At 50.6% G+C, this 21,048-nt stretch overlaps 8 protein-coding genes across 8 annotated transcripts; 3 read left to right on the plus strand and 5 right to left on the minus strand.

The window, feature by feature from the left end:
* Positions 1-703: 703 nt before the first annotated feature.
* Positions 704-3,146, minus strand: acoA (aconitate hydratase ACO1; the record flags this gene model as incomplete). The annotated part of the gene is made up of 3 exons (XM_058479691.1): positions 704-2,602; positions 2,684-3,057; positions 3,119-3,146. The coding sequence occupies 3 exons, from the start codon at positions 3,144-3,146 to the stop codon at positions 704-706; spliced, it is 2,301 nt and encodes a 766-aa protein (XP_058326259.1).
* Positions 3,147-4,275: 1,129 nt separating this feature from the next.
* N7468_010397 (putative C2H2 finger domain protein) lies at positions 4,276-4,745 on the plus strand (the record flags this gene model as incomplete). Its single annotated transcript, XM_058479692.1, has 3 exons — positions 4,276-4,322; positions 4,376-4,555; positions 4,628-4,745. 3 exons carry the CDS (start codon positions 4,276-4,278, stop codon positions 4,743-4,745), a joined length of 345 nt encoding a protein of 114 aa, XP_058326260.1.
* Positions 4,746-5,250: 505 nt separating this feature from the next.
* On the minus strand, positions 5,251-6,355 carry N7468_010398 (uncharacterized protein; the record flags this gene model as incomplete). Its single annotated transcript, XM_058479693.1, has 4 exons — positions 5,251-5,295; positions 5,356-5,698; positions 5,802-6,141; positions 6,196-6,355. The coding sequence occupies 4 exons, from the start codon at positions 6,353-6,355 to the stop codon at positions 5,251-5,253; spliced, it is 888 nt and encodes a 295-aa protein (XP_058326261.1).
* A 273-nt stretch (positions 6,356-6,628) lies between these two features.
* On the plus strand, positions 6,629-9,225 carry N7468_010399 (DNA-dependent ATPase RAD54; the record flags this gene model as incomplete). The annotated part of the gene is made up of 4 exons (XM_058479694.1): positions 6,629-7,288; positions 7,358-7,441; positions 7,501-7,624; positions 7,679-9,225. Coding segments are annotated over 4 exons (2,415 nt in total), but the record flags the coding sequence as incomplete, so codon positions are not given.
* A 233-nt stretch (positions 9,226-9,458) lies between these two features.
* N7468_010400 (MDR family MFS transporter) lies at positions 9,459-11,294 on the minus strand (the record flags this gene model as incomplete). The annotated part of the gene is made up of 2 exons (XM_058479695.1): positions 9,459-10,605; positions 10,669-11,294. The coding sequence occupies 2 exons, from the start codon at positions 11,292-11,294 to the stop codon at positions 9,459-9,461; spliced, it is 1,773 nt and encodes a 590-aa protein (XP_058326263.1).
* Positions 11,295-13,341: 2,047 nt separating this feature from the next.
* On the plus strand, positions 13,342-16,498 carry N7468_010401 (VAC14 family protein; the record flags this gene model as incomplete). The annotated part of the gene is made up of 9 exons (XM_058479696.1): positions 13,342-13,503; positions 13,560-13,730; positions 13,793-14,497; positions 14,538-15,314; positions 15,366-15,470; positions 15,527-15,645; positions 15,707-15,786; positions 15,848-16,007; positions 16,060-16,498. Coding segments are annotated over 9 exons (2,718 nt in total), but the record flags the coding sequence as incomplete, so codon positions are not given.
* A 569-nt stretch (positions 16,499-17,067) lies between these two features.
* N7468_010402 (uncharacterized protein) lies at positions 17,068-17,342 on the minus strand (the record flags this gene model as incomplete). The annotated part of the gene is made up of 2 exons (XM_058479697.1): positions 17,068-17,252; positions 17,315-17,342. 2 exons carry the CDS (start codon positions 17,340-17,342, stop codon positions 17,068-17,070), a joined length of 213 nt encoding a protein of 70 aa, XP_058326265.1.
* Positions 17,343-18,223: 881 nt separating this feature from the next.
* atm1 (ATP-binding cassette Fe/S cluster precursor transporter ATM1) lies at positions 18,224-20,651 on the minus strand (the record flags this gene model as incomplete). The annotated part of the gene is made up of 5 exons (XM_058479698.1): positions 18,224-18,505; positions 18,586-19,632; positions 19,686-19,954; positions 20,007-20,121; positions 20,292-20,651. Coding segments are annotated over 5 exons (2,073 nt in total), but the record flags the coding sequence as incomplete, so codon positions are not given.
* Between the last annotated feature and the right edge of the window lie 397 nt (positions 20,652-21,048).

Raw genomic sequence — 21,048 nt, forward strand, 5'->3', positions numbered from 1 at the left:
GTCCATTTATGATATCCGAGTTGTTGCGATGGCGCAAGCGCTCTCGGTAAGGTTCGTCCCCGCAAGAGTAACGGGCCTCGGCAGATTACCAAAGCTCAATTTAGATCGGGGAGTTCTCCATCTCGGTCTCTAGGCCTCTGGGGAGAGTTGGTGGTGTTCATACTACTAGTCTTCAGATGGTGAGAACTTGGACCCCAGATCAGCGGCTCTTATCCCATCTTTTCATTCCCAAGCTCGAGCTTGTCATTACTGAAGTTGTAAAACAAAACCCCTGGTCTCTGTCTACTCCTATTAGAGAAAATTTACAGTGCTCAATGGAGCGGAATTGAAATGGTTATGCATGCAGTCTTAGAACATACATTGATGTATGGAAATCAAACTATATCCATTGGGCCCACCCAAAGAACATCGGGAATCCAACGCAAGGCCAAACGGCCCAAAAAAAAACAAGAGATCATGAACATTTTTCCTTAAAAAAAGAAACTCCTCGTACGCGACTGGTAGAAAGAAAGAACACGCAAACCCTAAGGAATGACCAGCCTCCGAAGTCATCAAACCTCCGGAGGGTTTACGGTCACTCCGTCCTCTTTCCTAGGCTCTAGAACACTAGGAGAACGTAGTTTACACGGGCACTCCGGACCAGCCTGGCAGCTGGCAAAGAATCCCTGGATATTCTGTATGGAAGAATTTCTATTCATCCCATCTATTTGCCAGACTTGCGAGCCATGGTGTTCAGGGCGGAGCCGTCGTGGAACCACTCGATCTGGGACTCGTTGAAGGTGTGGCTGAGAGGGATGTCGAAGGCGGCAGCGCCGGAGGCGGGGTGGACACGGAGGGTCATGGGCTTGCCGACGGCAAGCTCGGTGCAGAGCAAGTCAACCTTGTCATCGGGCTTGATCTTATCGTAGTCGGCGGGATCGCTGAAGGTCAGGGGAAGCATACCCTGCTTCTTCAGGTTGGTCTCGTGGATTCGGGCGAACGAACGGGTGATGACAGCAAGACCGCCAAGGTGACGGGGCTCCAGAGCAGCGTGCTCACGGGAAGAACCCTCACCGTAGTTCCAGTCACCAATGACAACCCACTTGACGCCACGGGCCTTGTAGTCACGGGCAGTGGCGGGGACAGCATCATACTTGCCAGTGAAGGCGTTCTTGACCTTGTTGGCCTCGCCGTTCTCCTCGTTGATGGCACCAATCAGCATGTTGTTGGAGATGTTGTCCAAGTGGCCACGGTACTTCAACCAAGGACCGGCCATGGAGATGTGGTCAGTGGTGGTCTTGCCCTTGCACTTGATCAAGATGGGGATATCGGTAGCATCCTTGCCGTCCCAGGCAGGGAAACCAGAGAGGACCTGCAGACGCTCACTGGAAGGAGAAACAGCGACGCTGACAGAGGAACGGTCGGCAGGGGGGGCCTGGTAGGTGTCCATACCGGGGTCGTAGCCGCGGTTGGGGAGACCCTCACCGCTGGGAGGCTTGAGCTTGAACTCCTTGCCATCCTTGTCCTTGAGGGTGTCAGTGAGAGGGTTGAAGTTCAGGGTACCGGCAACGGTCATGGCGACGACGAGGTCAGGGGAGGCGACGAAAGAGTGGGTGGCAGGGTTGCCGTCGTTACGACCAGTGAAGTTACGGTTGTAGGAGGAGATGATAGAGTTGGGGGTACCCTTAGGGACGTCCTTACGATCCCACTGACCAATGCAAGGGCCGCAAGCGTTGGCCAGGATAACACCGCCATACTCCTCGAGGGTCTCGAGCTGACCGTCACGTTCAATAGTGGCGCGAATCTGCTCAGATCCGGGAGTGACGGTGAAGAGAGACTTGGCCTTGAGACCGTGGTCGAGAGCGTCACGTGCAATGGAGGCAGCACGAGACATATCCTCGTAGGAGGAGTTGGTGCAAGAGCCAATCAGACCGACCTTGAGCTCCTCAGGCCACTTGTTGGTCTTGACAGCCTCCTTGAACTGAGAGATGGGGGTGGCAAGATCGGGGGTGAAGGGACCGTTGATGTGAGGCTCGAGCTCAGACAGGTTGATCTCGATGAGTTGGTCGTACTCGGCACCCTCATCCTCGCGAAGCTGAGCGGAGTACTCGCGGGCGAAGTTGCCAATGTTCTCACGCTTGGTGGCCTTCAGGTAGTCATACATGCGCTCGTTGAAAGGGAACATGGAGGTGGTGGCACCAATCTCAGCACCCATGTTACAGATGGTACCCATACCAGTGCAAGACAGAGAGTTAACACCGGGTCCGTGGTACTCAATGATGGCACCAGTACCACCCTTGACAGTCAGAAGACCAGCAACCTTCAGGATGATATCCTTGGGAGTGGTCCAGCCGGACATCTCGCCAGTCAGGCGAACACCAATGACCTTAGGGGCCTTCAGCTCCCAAGGTAGACCAGCCATAACGTCGACAGCGTCAGCACCACCGACACCAATGGCAGCCATACCGAGACCACCAGCGTTGGGAGTGTGCGAGTCAGTACCGATCATCAGACCACCGGGGAAAGCGTAGTTCTCCAGGACGATCTGGTGAATGATACCGGAACCGGGCTTCCAGAAACCGATGTTGTACTTGGCGGTAGCGGAGGCCAGGAAGTCGTAGACCTAACGAAAACAGATGAGTGAGTACTGAGATACAGAAAAGCCCAAGAAGGCGAGTTCTTGAGAAAATGTATTAATTCATACCTCCTTGTTGATCTCGTTAGCGCGGGCCAAATCCTTCTCACCACCAATCTGGGCCTCAATCAAGTGGTCACAGTGGACGGTGGTTGGGGTCTGGACGGAAGGCATGCCAGCAGACATGAACTGCAGGATAGCCATCTGAGCGGTGGCATCCTGACAGGCGACACGGTCGGGACGGAGTCGGAGGTAAGAAGTACCGCGCTCGATGTCCTGACCGTGGGGGTCATCCAAGTGAGAGTACAGAACCTTCTCGGCATAGGTGAGAGGGCGCTGCAGACGACCGCGAACGATGTTCAGGTTCTCGTTCATCTTCTTGTAGTTGATGTAGTTACCCTTCTCGTGAATGGTCATCTCGACCTTCTTGTCGAGGGGGGTCACTGCTAACGGAGGCATAGGCGCGAGTCCCGAGGAGCAGACGGGACTTGGAGGCCAGCGCACCGGCGCGCGCAAGGCGGGTGGAGAGCATGATGGGCAGGTTACTCTATGAAGCAGCACAACACATCCAAAGTTTGAAGCTACCACCTTCACCTGTGGTAAGCAAGAGAAGTGGAGAGTTGGAGGAGAGAAAAAGAGAGAAAGAAAACAGGAAAGCTTAAGAGGTTTTTGAGTGGGAGCGAGATTTCCAGATTTCCCTGTTCGCCCTGGGCCGAACAGCCGTAACTCGCTGTTACGGCTCAGCGGTACCGTACGTATTGTTTCTACCCGCATGCGACCCCGAGGGATGAAATTCCGAGTCCCTTGGGTCCAGTCTCTGTAGACGGAATTTTTCAGCTGCAGAAGCTCAAGGAAGCCCTGTTGTCGACCCTGTGAGTGTCTCTGCAGCTTCATATTTTCTAACAGGTATACATGTTCCCCCGTAGCGCAGCTTCCATCCCATTCTGATGTTGATGTAACCGCTCCAGCCGTATTGGCAATACTCGGCATGTGACGGGGCAACCACAGCTGTCCAATCACAGAGTACCCAATTACAGATGCTCAACAGCAGTTGCTGATCCGGACAAAAGGGACTAAGGACCCTCTTAGACAAAGTCAGAAAGCTGATTTCCCTAGCAACTCCGTATGTTTCCCACTTTCACCCGCAATTGACCAGCGTAGCATGTGGATAGTATATCGAGCTGAGGATAACTTCGGGGCCCCCCCCATGTTCTTCTTTCTGTTCCGCTATGATGTCGGTCATAGCTTCTGCTCCCGTTGCCACCAAGTAAAAATTCTAGTGTAATTCCACGCTCTCTATCACTGCTGTTCATTTAGGGAAACGTTTCCTGCTTCTGACTGGCTTTCTAGAATTTGCGGAATCAGGTCGAAGCGGACCTGCATGCCGCGAATGCAAACGTCATAAGCGTAAAAATACGAGCCGTACGGTAAACCAGTGACACTGCTATTGCTGAACCGAGGCGTACCGAGCGGCTCTCCCGCAAGTAAAATAGCCCAATCACGGCCGATGCGTTTCAATCGCTCCCTCGCTCCACTGCACATTTCCCTTGGCCGCTAGCTTCTGTGGTTCCGCCCCCCACTCCACCCCGGAATCACTCCGGAAATCGGTGATAACTTTTTCACTACTCGACAACCTTACAGCACATCGCGCGCAAGCCAACATGGGTGCTTTACGACGACAGAGAGTCAAGACCAAGCGCCTCACTCGGTATGAACCGCCTCTGATTGCCCCCCCTTGTGGCAATTGCTAATCTTCTACAGTGGCTTTGATCAAGTTCGTGCCGACCTCGACTCGCCGCGCCATCTCGAACAATATAAAGAAACCAAAGATGTCGAGGACCTTCCAGGCCTGGGACGCCATTACTGTGTGGAATGCGCCAAGTGGTTTGAAAGCGAATACAACATGAACGCGCACACTAAGGGCAAGAATCATAAACGCCGGTGAGTCTCCTGGTTACAGACGCGCATTCCTCGCATGGAATCGCCATGTCTAACATTCACCTTTATTCTTAGTGTTCGTCAGCTGCAAGAAGAGCCTCACTCCCAAAAGATCGCCGAGGCTGCGGTCGGATTGGGAGTTGTCGACAACGGCAAAAAGAAAGAGGACGATGTGGTGGCAATGGAGGATTGATTTGAGTGATCCAAGGCACTGACGTTCCACCCAAGAAAAAAGCAAGAGCGACATAAAGACATGAAGTGACGCAAGTGACGCAAGTGACGCAAGTGACGCAAGTGACGCAAGTGATCTATTCTGCTCTCTAAACAGGCTCTTTCATTCCTGTTCCTACCACCCTCTTCACCATCAAACGGGGTCAACGAATCTTCAAAAAAAATTCGAGTGGAGCCACTCACGTGATCTTGCATATAACAATTTTTATATGCCGAGAGCTTGGGGTCCGTGTTCTACCGGTTGCGCTGCCGCACAACCGCCGGTTTTCGGCGGATACAACGCCGGCGACAAAATTTACCCCCTTACTAGCAATACCTGGAGTAATGCCAAAATAGAAATCCCTCAATACCAAATCAGAAATGTCTAACCTGAATGGGCCTTCGGTATAGCTGCATGTTTTGGGTCCTTACCACCCCATTCCCATATTACCATAGTAATCAAGGACACGCTGCCATGGAATCGCTTTCTAATTGCCATTCAATTTCTTCATGAGCCATTCGTATGCCGCCCACTAGCATTGTTAGCCTTATGCCATATATCAGACCGGGGGATGATTCGGCGAGCAACGCACCTGAACTGCATTCACTACGAAGGCCCGGATGCTGCAGACTCCAAGACCACGATAGAATGGCTTCAATCCTTCGGCGTGATAAATTTCTCTAGCGATTTGAAACGAAGAACGCTCAGGGCGTGCCGCTCCTAAAAGAGGCCGCTGGCTTTCAATGGGTGTTTCGTGCGCACGATCATGAATAGTCTGGGCCTGCAGTCTAGTCTTGATCATATCCAGTGGAAACACTGAACCCCATGTCACAATCCCCGCAATGCCACCACTAAGCAGAACCTTGAGTGCCGCTTGCTGTGAGCTTTCATCCTCAGATGTCATCAAGCCTTTACAGAGCTCATATGACCAGAAACTGGGCAGCGATTAGCATGAGATTGGCCAAAAGACACGAATCGAGACAGAAAGAAATCCTTCCTTGCGACTCTTTCGATCGAATATAGAGGGAGTGTCCGTACTAGAATCCGTAGCCAATTGCATCTCTCGCGGCTGTGATGCCGCCGCCATAGTATAAACCTCGCCAGCCCCGGCGACGGCAGATATCTTTGGTAACTGACCAGGACGAGACTTCAGAGCGAGTGTCAAGCTGAGCCCGGCACTTGATAAACTCGGTCGGAGATGAGATGGTCCAGCTTGCCAGGCCGCCTGCAGCTCCTGCAGCCCAGATCTTATACAATGGCACCTCAGCCAAATTGGTGGGGTCGGTGATGGTGGGGTCTAATATCTTTAACGAACGGTTGTAGGCCACAAAAAGGATAGCATTGAGGGCTCCATATCCAAGGATTGGAGCTGCTGCACCTGCAAGACATTGTCAATATGCGGCCTTCATGCAAGTTCACTCGCACAACTTACCTCGGATCAGCGAACTGAGCTTCTCGAAGTGGTTTAGCTGAGCTGCCGCAGCATGAGTAGATTCACCCGCTTGCAATCGGACTTTGACTATGTCCAAAGGGTTCCCAATGACAATCCCGAGGGCGCCACTGAGATAACCGGCCCAGAAGTCAGATGCCATTCAATATTCTGAGGTGTGGATTTATTCCACTTGCCCCATTCCCCCAAGTTGGCGGGGTGTTAGTCACGTGAGACCGTGGCATTTTGGTGTAGGCAGACGCGCCTTCCGGCATAAACGCGTCCAAATACACACCAGTCTCTATCCTGCATTAACCCCTGTACAGCGCCTTCCCTTGAACATACTGTACTTTAACACCGTGAATAAGAGATGTATGGTAACTTTTCTTCGGATACGACCCTTAATCATTCATCCAGAAGCTAATGCTGCCGTAGGTATCGACCTCGGCCGGCCGCGCCTGACGGCGGCGTCAAAACGCCTCTCCAACCCAAGTCGACAAACACCATAGATCGTCTATCACAGCCATTCAGATGCCCAGGCTCTGCGACTCCTACTCGCGCGTCTGAGAAACCTGCGCGGAAACGACGGAAGGTCAACTATGCAGATGCTGATGGGAGCACGGAAGATGGGGCTGAGAAGCCATACACGAACGACGATCGCTTGGCCCTGGCAACCCGAGAAGTTAACAAGTTTCCCGTTTTCAAGCCGAAGGACAAAGACGCGGCTTTTCGACAGAGATTTCGCATTCCTTTGATTAATAAAGCCACTGATGCATACAACACGAATCGCCCAGCGCCAACTTTGGGATTACGACAAGGCGCAACTTTTGTCGCCAAACCGTTACATGACCCAAGTGGGGAGTTTGCTATTGTATTATATGATCCAACTATTGATGATGTCCCGGAAGATCAGCCAAAAGACCTGGATGCACCCAAGGAGGAAGAGACACAGAAGCTGGAAGAACCGTTGATGCATAAAAGCTTGGCAGATATTCTTGGTTTAAAGAAGAAAGTGGAAGGCCGACCAAAAGTACCGGTTGTGATTGATCCCCGGCTAGCCAAAATACTTCGCCCACATCAGGTAGAAGGCGTTAAGGTACGTCCCACATTCGAAGCCCACTTGTCGTCGCCTATTGTGCTAATTATGGGCTATCCCGTGCCATAGTTCTTGTATCGTGCCACTACTGGAATGATTGACAAGAATGCCAATGGATGCATCATGGCAGATGGGATGGGTCTTGGGAAAACGGTATGATCTTTCTGACATCCGCAATGAAAATCAGAGGATGGAGTTACTGACCGAGTTAGCTTCAATGTATCTCTCTGATGTGGACATTGCTCAAGCAAAGTCCTGAGGCTGGCAAAACGACCATCCAGAAATGTGTGATTGCTTGCCCGTCCAGTTTGGTTGGAAATTGGGCAAATGAATTAGGTAAGTCATCCCAATAGTTATGGGTCTCACGCGTTTACTAATTCTTTTTTGCAGACAAGTGGCTTGGCAAGGGTGCCACTACTCCATTCGCAATTGATGGCAAGGCCTCTAAAGCAGAACTCACTCTCCAGATTAAGCAGTGGGCCATTGCATCTGGACGAGGTATTGTCAGACCGGTTCTCATCGTTTCATACGAAACCCTTCGGATGTACGTAGATGCACTGAAGGACACACCTATTGGTCTGCTGTTGTGTGATGAGGGCCACCGACTGAAAAACAAAGAGAGCTTGACGTGGACCGCCTTGAATAGTCTCAACGTGAGCAGACGTGTGATTCTCTCTGGAACGCCTATTCAAAATGACCTGTCGGAGTATTTTGCTCTGCTCCACTTCGCCAATCCTAATTTGCTAGGCTCTCAAAACGAGTTCCGCAAACGTTTCGAGTTGCCCATCTTACGAGGTCGGGATGCAGCAGGTACTGAAGAGTCCCGCAAGCTCGGCGATGAGCGACTCCTAGAGCTATCGAACATTGTCAACAAATTCATTATTCGTCGCACAAACGAAATCCTATCGAAATATCTCCCTGTCAAATATGAGCACGTCGTCTTTTGCAACATGTCTCAATTTCAGCTCGATCTTTACAATCACTTCATTCAGAGTCCTGAGATCCGAAGCTTACTCCGCGGGAAAGGCAGTCAACCACTCAAGGCAATCGGGCTGTTGAAGAAACTTTGCAACCATCCGGATCTTTTGGATCTTTCGAATGATTTACCAGGCTGTGAGCATGCATTCCCGGAAGACTATGTAGCGCCAGATGCACGCGGTCGTGACAGGGAGATCAAAAGCTGGTATTCCGGGAAAATGATGGTCCTTGATCGCATGCTGGCTCGTATACGCCAAGATACGAACGACAAGATCGTCTTGATCAGCAATTACACCCAAACATTGGACCTCTTTGAGAAGCTCTGCCGTTCGCGAGCCTACGGTTCCTTGCGCCTCGACGGCACTATGAACATCAAGAAGCGGCAAAAGCTTGTGGATAAGTTCAATGATCCAGATGGCCCTGAATTCGTGTTCTTGCTGAGTAGTAAGGCTGGAGGATGCGGCTTGAACTTGATAGGAGCCAATCGATTGGTACTGTTTGATCCTGACTGGAACCCAGCAGCTGATCAACAGGCTTTGGCCCGAGTTTGGCGTGATGGACAGAAGAAGGATTGCTTCGTATACCGTTTCATTGCGACCGGATCGATTGAAGAGAAGATTTTCCAACGTCAGTCACATAAACAATCTTTATCGTCATGTGTTGTGGATTCTGCTGAAGATGTCGAGCGACACTTTTCTCTGGAGTCCTTACGCGAACTCTTCCAATTCAAGCCGGAGACACGCAGTGACACCCACGACACCTTCAAATGCAAACGCTGCCGACCCGATGGTACCCAGTTCATCAAAGCGCCAGCTATGCTTTACGGTGATACCAGTTCGTGGAATCACTTTGTAAATCTGGGCGAGCAGGGGCCCTTGTCTCAAATTCAAGATCTTTTGATGCGACAGGAGGCTGGGGAAAGAGATGTTTCCGCTGTTTTCCAGTACATTAGCCATTAAATATGCCTGTATCCGTCTCGATTTTCTAGTTTGAGGTCTGATTTCCAACTTTTGTACGTTTCAGCGTTATCCAATTTGCGATCTGGACATTCCACACCCCCAACAGGAGTCAGTACTAAGTTGCAAATCGAGCCCCAGTGACATCAGCTATAATATACCACATCTCTTGGGTCTAGTAAGTGTCTTCCTGTCTTCCAATCATTTCCAATCCGATGGGTTTCATTCGAAGTAGTTCAAGTTGACACCTGGCCCGACTCGGAGTACTCACTGGCAACTCCGGTCCTGGTGGACGCTTCAGGTCCATCTTGGCCATTCTTCCCCTTCTTGAGGCTCATCCATTCGGTTCCAAGCGAACTTATCAATGCGGCAAGTGGGAGGCCCATGGACATCAGGAATATTCTTGTCAAAGCGTAGTTATAGACCTCCTTGACCATTCCAATGTATGCGTGCGGTACCACGGATTCCAAGTGAGTAGCGCCCTCGTTAATGACCTGGCCCGTGTCTAATCCGGGGATGCCAACTAAACGGGACACCAGAATATTGTTCAGGATTGATTGACTGACAACTGTGAAGATACTTCCGCCAAGTTGTTGAAGGAGGAACATGAGAGAGATGCCAATAGGAATATCAGGGCCTGGGAGTACCCTTTGCACAAGGATTCCGGTTATCTGCATCCCAAGACCAAGATCAAATCCACTGAGGAATTGATAGCCAATCCAAAGGGAGGAGCCTGTATCGACATTGAACGTGGACATCAGGCCCACGCCGATTGACATTATTGCTGGACACGCATACATCATGGGAACATAGTATCCGATCTTCTGCGTGATGCCACCCCCACAGAAGCTCCCGACGGTTAGACTGAGGACTAGTGGCAGAGTGTAGACTCCAGAGTCGACCGGGTTAACGAGTTTCACGGTCTGAACTGTTTCACTGTTAAGCATTGGAACTTGTTCCGTTTGAGCGGGGGTCTTACACCAGATGGGGATATAGTAAATGATTGTCATCATAGAGCTCGCGATGAAGAAGATGTAGAATGATCCGCAAAAAATACTTCGCTGGGTAACAACTCTTGCTGGGATCGTTGCTGTCCCGGGCGTTAGGACTTGAACAATTGCAAAGGCCAGGAAGAGCACCCCGAAGACCACAAACAAGGCGATGATGCGACCATCCTTCCATGAATAGGTTGTTCCACCCCATTGAAGAGCCAATAGCAAGCAGACCATTGAAGAAGCAAAGAAAAGCATCCCAAGCGGGTCAAGACGTCGAATATGTTGACCAATAGGGATTGGATTGCGAGCTATTTTCTCGGGGTACCAAACTAGTGCCATCGAGGCCCAGCTCACTGCGCCAATAGGGAGGTTAATGTAGAAACACCACCTGGAATGAATCATATTTTAGCTACTGGTTCGGCATTGAGGGGGGAGGTTTCTTAATAGCTACCTCCAAGTAACGTTGCTTGTGAAAGCACCGCCGACTAGAGGACCTAGAACGGAAGGAATTCCAAACACAGCACCAAACATGCTTTGGAACATCGGCCTCTTATGAAGCGGGACCAAGGGTATAGTGATCAGCATGCACCCAGAGAAAATGCCTGCAGAAGCAAAACCTGCAATGGCACGACCTGCAATGAATGTGTTTGAGGTTGGAACAGCTCCACAGACGGCGGATCCAATATCGAAGATGATGACAGCCGTCAAGAAGTTCCTCTTCATGTCGTAGAACTTGTATATTCGGCCAAAGACAGGCTGGGAGCATGCGCCTGTCAGCATGTATGCTGAGGAGTACCAGCCAATATCACCGAGGCTGTTGAATTCGTCGGTGATGCGAGGGATAGCTGTGGATATGATAGTTCGGTCCAATGCGACAAGAAAAAGAGTAAGAAAGTTGCAGCACATAATCAACCAGAATTTGTGAGTCCTTGGTGCATACTGGGCTCCTTGAGGGCCAGCGAAGGGCCCATCAAGCTGGGAGCTCTCGGTCGACGCTCCTGTTTGAGGAACGTCCTTTTCAGCATCAAAGTATTCTTGATTGTCCTTCATGGAGGAAGCCTTTCCATCTCCACGCATTGGAGTATGATCCATATTCTGGGACTTGTAAAAAATTTGAACGGCAAATAGTGTAATGCTGAGTGCGTCCTGTTGCGAATTTAGGGAGTGGGAAATATGATGACTTCAAATTGTTTTGGTAACATTCCGATTGCCTCGCCTTGAGCGACAGCTATTTATATTATACTGCCTAGGGAGCAGATCTTTGAGATCCATACTTTCCAGCTGCTATAGTCCTAGGCATCTATCAGGACCTTCGGTCCCTAGATTGAGGCCAAGAACGATCGTCAGGTATGATGAGGTCCATAGAGTGGCTCCTCTCTCCGTATAGGGCTATCAGCCCCATTGGGACTAGCGGGTTCCAAGTCTCTGGATCAACTTTCGCGTCGAGTTTAGAGACACTCTTCTTCTCGTGCAAGTATGAGTCCGGTCACTAGGGGTCATTAAGTCGTTCGTTGCCAACAATGCAAAGTTCACTGTGGCCGTACGACGGCCAATTCCTCTTTTATAGTAATTGTACTCGAACTAGGGTAGAGTGCAGAAATGCTCCTCTACAGCCTCCCCGCAAGAAGGGGAGGAAGTTGCAAGACCAGGAGGTGGAGGGGAGGCTCAAAATGTATGAGTCTCTTTTGATACGGAGCTTTATTGGCTTTAAATCTATTCTTGGTGCTGACGAGGTGTGAAATGAGCCTGGCATGGGGACAGACTGTTTCAAGGGCATTCCTGTTGTCCATTCGCCCGAGCAAGGAGATCAAACAAGAGACAAAAAAGCAGGGTATATTTCCTGAGAGTTTGTTTTAGTGCCAACAGCTCATTGAGAACAGACGTTAGAACTGGCATTCGTGCTATGAGGATGTGAGAATTGATCTATGGCAAGCTGCCTTGTCGCTACTTGGTAAGAGCGCGAACTAATAGGAAGTAAAAGGTACGAAAGTATAGAAGAATTGATATATGGCTCTGACGACGATCAGGAACGACATATCATCCACCGTGCCTTCGACGCCATGTTTAACAATAGAGATGGTTTCCTTTAATTGTGGAGGTGCGCCGGCTGGTGTCACTCATCTTCATCCGCCTTTGACTCAGATCTCCCAACTATGGCAAACCTATATGGGTGATGTAAACCTGCTTCTGAAGATTACTCATGTGACTTCACTTCAGGCCCAAATTATCAAGGCGGGCACTGATCTTTAGACCTTGGCTCGGTGAACTTGCTACAGCCAGGACAGGGGGGAAGGACAATCTTATCAGCTTCAGATTGTATGTGGATTATTGGGCCCATGTTACGAAGAGTTCGATTGGTCAAATCTGCTATCATCCAGCTCATTTGGTGGCTTTTACAGCGACGAGTTTTACTCCTAAGATTACTATCAGGTCACTCGTAGTGGACAGCAAGAATATTATTACCTTTATCGCTTACTCTAATAGACCTGGCCGATTCCGCTTCTAGAGCTGCCATGACTCGCATTCAGGAGGACCAAGGCTAGTGTGTAAAGAACCTGGATACGTGGATTAAAGCCTTGCGAGATATATACAGCGTTCAAAGGACTCCCACGACGTAGTAAACCGTATAATAAAGCATAGGTGAAAAGCTACCTCCAGTCCAGACCAGAATTGCTGACGTACGTCACTCCGCACCCGCTCGGACTTCTGACTGCGGAGAATCGAACAACGCACCTCTCTTCCCCTCCACCCACGAACAAGAAAAGGGAAAGAAGAAACCAGATCTGGTCAGATTCAGCGGGCTACAAGGAAGCGACTTACCAGAGCGAAACTCCTCTCACAACTCAACCCCTTCTGGAGCTCCACGGCAAATAATTGGCGACCCGCAACCGCAACCGCAACCGCGCGGCCTTCCCCTTACACGCGAACCCCCCTCCATCATGAGCAGTGCTTGATACCAGCTGGAAAAAGCATCCCCGCAGCGACTGCCGCAATGGATCAGTCTATCCAGCGGCTACTCAACGATAAGCTCTACGATAAAAGGAAGCAGGGGGGCCTTGGAGTACGTCAAGCAACGGCCTGGGCCTGAGCCTAGCCAGAAGCTAACAAATAACCTTATTGCAGGCTCGAGAAAATCGTACGTGACGCCGTCTTCAACCGAGACCAAGAAAGGATTCGGAGAATTGTCGAACAACTTTGTCATGACTATGCATACGCCGTGCATCAGCCCCATGCCCGCAACGGCGGTCTGATCGGGTTGGCTGCGGCCTCGATCGCTCTCGGATCGGTGAGTTGGCGGCCTACAGAGCGATAATTTTGGTATTCATACTTAAAGTTGTACAGGAAGGAGTTGCCCCGTATCTGAAGGAGATCGTGCCTCCGGTCCTAGCGTGCTTTTCCGACCAAGATGCGCGTGTGAGATATTATGCCTGCGAGAGTATGTATAATATCGCCAAGGTAGCCAAAGGAGAGATATTGCTATTCTTCAACGAAATATTTGATGCACTGGCAAAGGTAACTGACTTTTCATCACCTCGCTGCCCCGGGATGTAACTAACTTAGTCCTTCTACGCTAGCTTGCTTCCGACTCCGAACTCTCTGTGAAAAATGGCGCAGAGCTTCTCGACCGTCTCGTCAAAGATATCGTCGCCGAATCCGCAGCTTCATATGTCTCTGTGCTACAGTTGACAGAGAAGGACGCCGCAGATTCTGATACATTGGACGAAGCAGATCTGCCCACTGCTTTCTCTCTTGCAAAATTCATCCCATTGCTCAAGGAACGCATCCATGTGATTAGCCCATTTACACGGAATTTCCTGGTGTCATGGCTTACACTGTTGGATACAATTCCTGACCTGGAATTGGTTTCTTATCTTCCCGAATTCCTAGAAGGATTGATTAGGTTTCTCGGCAGCCCGAATAAAGATGTCAATGTGGCCACACAAGGGCTCCTCGATCGGTTTCTATCCGAAATCAAACGGATCACGCGCCTGAAGAAGGGCATCGAGGATAGTCGCAAGGGTCAACAAAGCCGCCGGCGTTCTACAGCGAGCGATGCTGCAAGTCTCAGTGCTAAGACCGAACACACGGTCGAAACAGCTGGAGATGGCGATAAAGATGATATCGCTGTGGATGATTCGGCTTCGGAATTCATCACCGACGACGAATTTGTGCAAGCGGACGGTGACTACATTCCAGGACAGGACGTGCATATTGACCACCCAAAGATCCTGGACATTCTCGTTGGCTTTGTTGACACTTCTCATGGTAAGCCGCCTTCCGTCCCGCCCTCATCTTACAGACATACTGACGCCCAGATAGAGGAGGATGCAACTCACGGCTCTTCGTTGGATTGATACGTTTTTTGAGATCAGCCCTGAAGACATTCTTCAGTTCATTCCGCGCCTTTTGACACAAGTTCTGCCTGCAATGTCGAGTGGTGCTGACCAAGTGCGACTTGCTGCAAATCGAGTCAACAAATCGCTTCTTGAATACATTTACTCTCTCCCCGTTGACACGACCGATACGACCGATGACGCCACGCATTCTTCATCCAAGAATTATTCCAGTGCTCCCAGCAGGGAGAGCATCGAGCAGAAATCTTCTGAAACAGCTTACGAAGGAAAAAAGTCATCGCAGGAGATTTCTCGGGCGCCGACACCTCGCAGCAGTCTCACACCATCTCCTGCGCAACCCGCCGATCTTGACTACGCAGCGGCCGTCAATTCACTCACGTTACAATTCTTGAACGAAAATGAAGCAACTCGGGTAGCTGCCCTCGAATGGCTCATCATGTTGCACTTGAAAGCACCCAAAAAGGTGGTTGCGTTCAACGATGGAACATTCCCGGCCCTCTTGAAAACGCTTTCCGATCCTGCAGAAGCAGTTGTGACCAAGGACCTGCAGCTACTGTCCCAAATATCCAAAAATAGTGAAGACAGCTACTTCGCGTCTTTCATGGTCAATCTCTTACAACTTTTCTCCACAGACCGGAACCTGCTGGAGGTCCGTGGAAATCTGATCATCAGGCAATTGTGCACGAACTTGAGTCCAGAGCGTATCTACCGTACTCTTGCGGACTGTCTCGAGAAAGAAGAAGTCAGTCTCTTCACTGCAAGATGTTGATTATCGCCTGCTGATATCATCTAGGATATTGAGTTCGCCAGCATCATGGTGCAGAACTTAAATAATAATCTCATTACAGCCCCCGAGTTGTCGGACATGAGGAAGCGGTTGAGAAACCTGGACTCTAGGGTATGTTGAGGCTTGGGTCGTTATCCTCTTTTTTTCAAAGCTAACCGGCATGGTAGGAGGGCCAAATGTTCTTCGTTGCGCTTTTTCGATCCTGGTGTCACAATGCTGTCTCCACATTTTCCCTTTGCCTGCTTGCTCAAGCATACGAACAAGCTTATAACCTTCTCCAAATATTGTGAGTAGATTGGAACCAAATTCTATCTGGAAGTGTCGAGAGTGCTAATTTCCCCCCTCAGTGCCGAGCTCGAAATGACCGTCAATATGCTGATTCAGATCGACAAACTGGTTCAGCTCTTAGAGTCCCCAGTCTTCACTTGTAAGCAGCCCAAGCAGGTATTTACATAATGGAACGCGGATTGCTAACGCGATCGGAATAGATCTTCGCCTCCAGCTCCTTGAGCCGGAAAAGTACCCTTATCTATATAAATGCCTCTATGGGGTTCTGATGCTGTTGCCGCAAAGTTCCGCCTTCGCGGCTCTAAAGAATCGTCTCAACAGCGTTAGCAACATCGGCTTCCTGCATACCGGGTCTCGAAGGTAAGACAGAATCGCTGTCTCCGATAAAAGAAAATACTAAAGGATTTCTTAGTGCGCCACCAGCAATAGGATCATACGACCGTTCGACCACGGGCACACGCTTGAAGCGCGATGAAAATAGCATTCGTTGGAACGACCTCCTTGAGAAGTTCAAGCTTGTTCAAGAGCGCGCCCGTCGGTCTCGAGCGGCACAGCGCCTCTCGCTCGACCCGACGGAATCATCTCAAGACCCCTTAACAGCTGCATTATCTATCGCCGCAGGGACAAGGGACAAGGGTGTTGCTGAAATGCATCGTGGGTCAGGAGTGATGAGTCCTAGCTCTGGTGGCATCGGACTCGGCATGGCAGGGGCTAGCGGTCTAGGAAATGGGAAGGGCGGCTTGGAAACCACCAAGTCATCCACGTCTTTCTTAGGTGGATCATCGAGAACCAAACCTGGTCTTCCCAATCTTGGCCGGTTAGGTATCGGAGGGCGGAAATCCAAGAAATGAGCCGTGATAGTCTGTGCTTAGCGAGGATACCTACAAGTATTTCATCTAATTTGTCGTTGGCCTGTTCCACGTAGTGGAGTAACAACATCTCCCCCCCCCAAGGTTACTATACTACATCTATAGTACCAGGAGCCCAATTACTCCCACCCAATGATAAAAGCGAGTGTAGAAGAAATTGGCAAAGTGGATACTATGCTGATATGGTAGATTGGAGGTATGAACAGGAAAAATGAACGGTATGCACATAAAAAAATTGTAAAGGATTGGTTTCACCAAAAAGGACGAGCATAGCGGCGCACTTCCATCAAGGGCGACGCGAATACCATAGAAGCTCACAAAAAAAAAAAACTCCACTCTGCACCAATTGAAATTCAGGAGCTTCGTGGGTAGGAAGTCAGCGTGTCAACATCATATCTTCGCAGGAACATAGCGCGAAGAAGGCTTGAAGATTCGAAGGGAAATACAAGATAGGAGCAATTCCCAGGATAGAACGCAGAAATTCAAGGATCAACGTGAGCGCCGTATCCAATTTCTCCGGCGCGCCCGGCGGTTTGAGCTTCGTCTAGTTCCTATGACCGTGTGCGGGCGACCGAGGGTCGCCATTGACTGCCGGTCGACTGTTTGGAGATTGTACTTGTGGGCGACGTGGCCATGCCATAGACGTATTCCCCGTCTACATACTGGGCCGCCGTGGTGAAAGTTGCGCGGTTCTTTCGTCGCGTATACCGCTGCTCTAGCTTGTATAGTTCTAATCCTTTAGAGCAGAGAGGTTAGCCTTGCATCTTTCGGCAATGAGTCCTGGTGCGCCGCACGTACTTGCTTGTAGCTTGTCGATCAGACCCATGGTGCCGTGTGTCTATGTGGGTTTATTTGGAAAGACGACTGGGATACTCCGATGTTTGGGTTCAGGATGCTTCGTTCAAAGCGAGGAGATGTTTGGATAGGAGTTGGCAGGGCAGAAAGTGGCACACAAGGATTGGATTGCAGACCCCAGTGGATTGCTGCAGTTGTGCGAGTGGCCGGCGTCGGGACGGAATGCGAGGGATGTCACTGCGAGTAACGACGGGGTCAACAATGGAAGCTCAGATTAGTTGAATCTGTTGGATCTCAGGAGCATACCGAGTTCTGCCACTATGAAGATTGCGCTGAATTCAACGAAATCACGAGGGGATAACGCTGCAAGGGGATGCGGAGTCTAGAACGAACTAGTGGCAGCCACAGCACCCACAGAGATGATGTAAAGATACAGACGAATGGAATGGACAGCGAATGAACCCCGGAACGAATAGAGTGGAAATCAACTGGACTAAAGAATGAATGGCCTGGAGGCGATTTGAAAACAAATGCAACAGGGCGAAAGTCCCCCCTTCGAACGAGCAAAATAGTCCACAAGCCAAGGACGCAGTGGGGGAAAAACGTGGGTTTTAGCGCCAAAAGCCAAAAAGCTCCCGCCCCTCAGGGGCTACTGAACTTTGGGACAAATATCCCTCCGACTGGTTGGACGTTTGGGCCTCAAGAGGCCCCAGTTGTGTCCCACCGCGTTTCACCCAGATTGTACTATTGATTGGTTCTAGAATTTGGCTTTCTATTTGGCTTTCTATTTGGCTTTCTATTTGGCTTTCTATTTGGCTTTCTATTTGGCTTTCTATTTGGCTTTCTATTTGGTCTTCTATTTGGCCGCTTTGGTCTCGCTGGGGTCGGAGGTTGGCCCGTCCTGCAGGGACCGTTCTTGGGCTTCAAGGTCCAATCAGCGTTCTGTCCAGGCAGGAGAAGACGGGGCTTGCACTTACCATTCCATAGTTCCGAATAGACACCTTCGCGTTCTAACAATTCTTGGTGCGAGCCTGTCTCCACCACCTGCCCGTCCTTGAGCACCAGAATCTGGTCACTGTCGCAGATCGTACGCAGGCGATGGGCCACGAAGACGCTCGTCCGGCTCTTGTCTTTCAAAATGCTGTTGATGTTCTGCAGCAACGCCTGTTCCGTGTAGGTGTCCAGAGCTGATGTCTAAAAGGAGATTAGGGGGGGTTAGCACGGAAGCACTTGTTCCAGAGCTCTGGATATGACGCAATTTGGGGGCTACGTACCGCTTCGTCGAAGAACAACAGCTGAGGGTCTTTCAAGATCAGTCGAGAGATCGCCAGTCGCTGCTTCTCGCCTCCGGAGATCATCATTCCGCGCTCGCCAACTGTTGTTTGATATCCGTCGGGTAATCGGTCGATGAGTTCGTCGATACGGGCGCGCTCAGCCGCCCGTCGCACATCTTCATCCGACGCCTCAATTTGGCCGTATCGAATGTTATGGGCAATAGTGTCGTTGAACAGGGGTGTGTCTTGAGGCACGACTCCAATCGCCTTCCTCAGGCTGTCCAGGGTGACATCTTTGATGTCCTGTCCATCAATGAGAATGCGACCCGTCTGCGTATCGTAGAAGCGGAAAAGGAGTCGTAGGATGGTCGACTTCCCACAGCCACTGGGCCCGACAATGGCAAACTTACTACCGGCAGGGATAGTAAACGTGGCATTCTTCAGAATAGGTCGGTCAGGATGGTACCCAAAGGTCACGTTCTCGAACCGAATTTCACCGCCGCGCTTGAGCTCCAACGGCTTGGCATTGGGCTTTTCCTGGATGGTCACGTTCACCTTTTGCAAGTTAAAGAGCGTTTCCATGTCCAGCAGCGACTGTCGCAGCTCACGGTAGACGGAGCCTAAGAAGTTAAGAGGCACAGACAACTGGAAAACGAGTTGGTTGACCATCACCAAGTCTCCGACCGTGAGGGTGCCTGTTGCGACTCCATCGGCTGCCAGGTACATCATTGCGGCCAGCGCTGTGGAGAAAATCATGTTTTGACCCGAGTTCAACAGAGCCAGCGAAGTGGTCACTTTGATTGACGCATCCTCGTAGATTTTCAGGGCCTTGTCATATCGGGCCACCTCGAACTTCTCGTTATTGAAATATTTCACAGCCTCGTAGTTGATCAGAGAGTCCACGGCCACGGTCGCACCGCGATTATCAGCCGCATTGGCCTGTCGCCGGAATTTGGTCCGCCAGGCCGTGGTGGTAATTGTGAACGCAGTGTAGGCAACCATAGTGGTGGCAGTGATGGCGGCAAACTTATAGCCGTATTGGTATGTCTAGTATTTGCGATTAATAGATGATCAGCTGGAAGCAAGTAGAGAAGGCCTACCAATATACCGCACACGAGCGATATTTCGAGAGCGGTAGGCACCACATGGAAAACCATGGAAGTGAGCAGGAAACTGATGCCCTTGGTACCGCGGTCAATAGCTCGAGTCAGTCCACCTGTCTGACGTGAGAGATGGAAATTGAGGTCCAGGCGAAGCAGATGCTCAAAAACATTGCTTGCCACCTTACGGATGGCCTTTTGGGCAACACTTGCAAATACTGCATTGCGAAGCTCTTGGAAAAGCGTCGCTCCAATTCGCGTTACTCCGTCTAGTCAAGTCAGTACGTGTTCTTTCTACCAGAACGTGAGAGGTCCCCTTACAAGCAATGATCATCGATCCTGCCACTGTATAGGCTGTTCCTCCGATTGAGGCAAAGTCCACGTTCATCGAATCCACGATGCTCTTGAAGTAGAACGGAACTTCTACATTCAAGATCTATGCCGGGTTAGTGCTTCTTTTGGGCCAGTAAGTGCAGCTTGTGGCTTGCCTTAGATCCCACGAGTAGTGAAAGCGCTGTTCCTACACGTAGCTTTGTTCCCCAGTCATCCTGTCATACTTGGTCAATCACTCGCGCATCAAACCAATGACATGGTGTTGCGTCTCACCTTCGGCCAGAGGTACTTGGCCATTTCTCGCATAATGGCCCAATCTGCTTTCCTCTGATCTTTGTTCGCTTTTGCCGCCTCGCTCAGCAGTTCTTCCCCCGGCGCATTATTGGCCTTGTCTTGGGGATTCTGGGTCCCGCTGATACTTGCCGGGTGTGGTTGCGAGGAAAGAGGCCTCGGAGCGGCATCTTTGCTTGTGGCTGAGGCCTTCGTGTCGATAGGTTTGTCTCGTAGCGGAATGCCAGGAGTAAACATGCGGTGTTGGGGTTGATGGAGTCGCGTGCCAATCCACCGGCCGGGGCAGCCCAAAGGTGCATACCGCGGGCGTAGGCAAGATGACCGGGCGGCTCGGAGCAGCATGGCTGCGGCAGATTCACGGATATGACAGAATATGAAGCAATTGAGGTCAGGCAAGCATGGTGAGGCTCACCCCAAGAATGGCGTGCGCACGATCTGTCGTGAGGGGGAACCGCCGGGTTCGGAGGAAAGTGTCGGGCTTCGCTCTTAAGGACCCTCGGAGACGTTAGTACCAAAAAAAGCTAGCGGGGGGGACAGGCGCAAGACCTTGAGAGCCTGAAGGGGAATCTGTACTCACACTGGATATCAATTATCTCAAAAAAGGAAACGCGCGGCCCAAAAATAATGCGAGGGTGTATACTCCAGGGCGCCCGCGCTAAGTTATACTCCAAGCTGATCTCATCGCATATCGCTCGGGTCTACGATTTCCCGTAGCTTCCCTTGTTCTCCAAAAAACTGA

The sequence above is a fragment of the Penicillium chermesinum genome, assembly GCF_028974085.1.
Source record: "Penicillium chermesinum strain IBT 19713 chromosome Unknown utg000008l:1.0-1752722.0:1.0-1753981.0, whole genome shotgun sequence".
Taxonomy (NCBI): domain Eukaryota; kingdom Fungi; phylum Ascomycota; class Eurotiomycetes; order Eurotiales; family Aspergillaceae; genus Penicillium; species Penicillium chermesinum.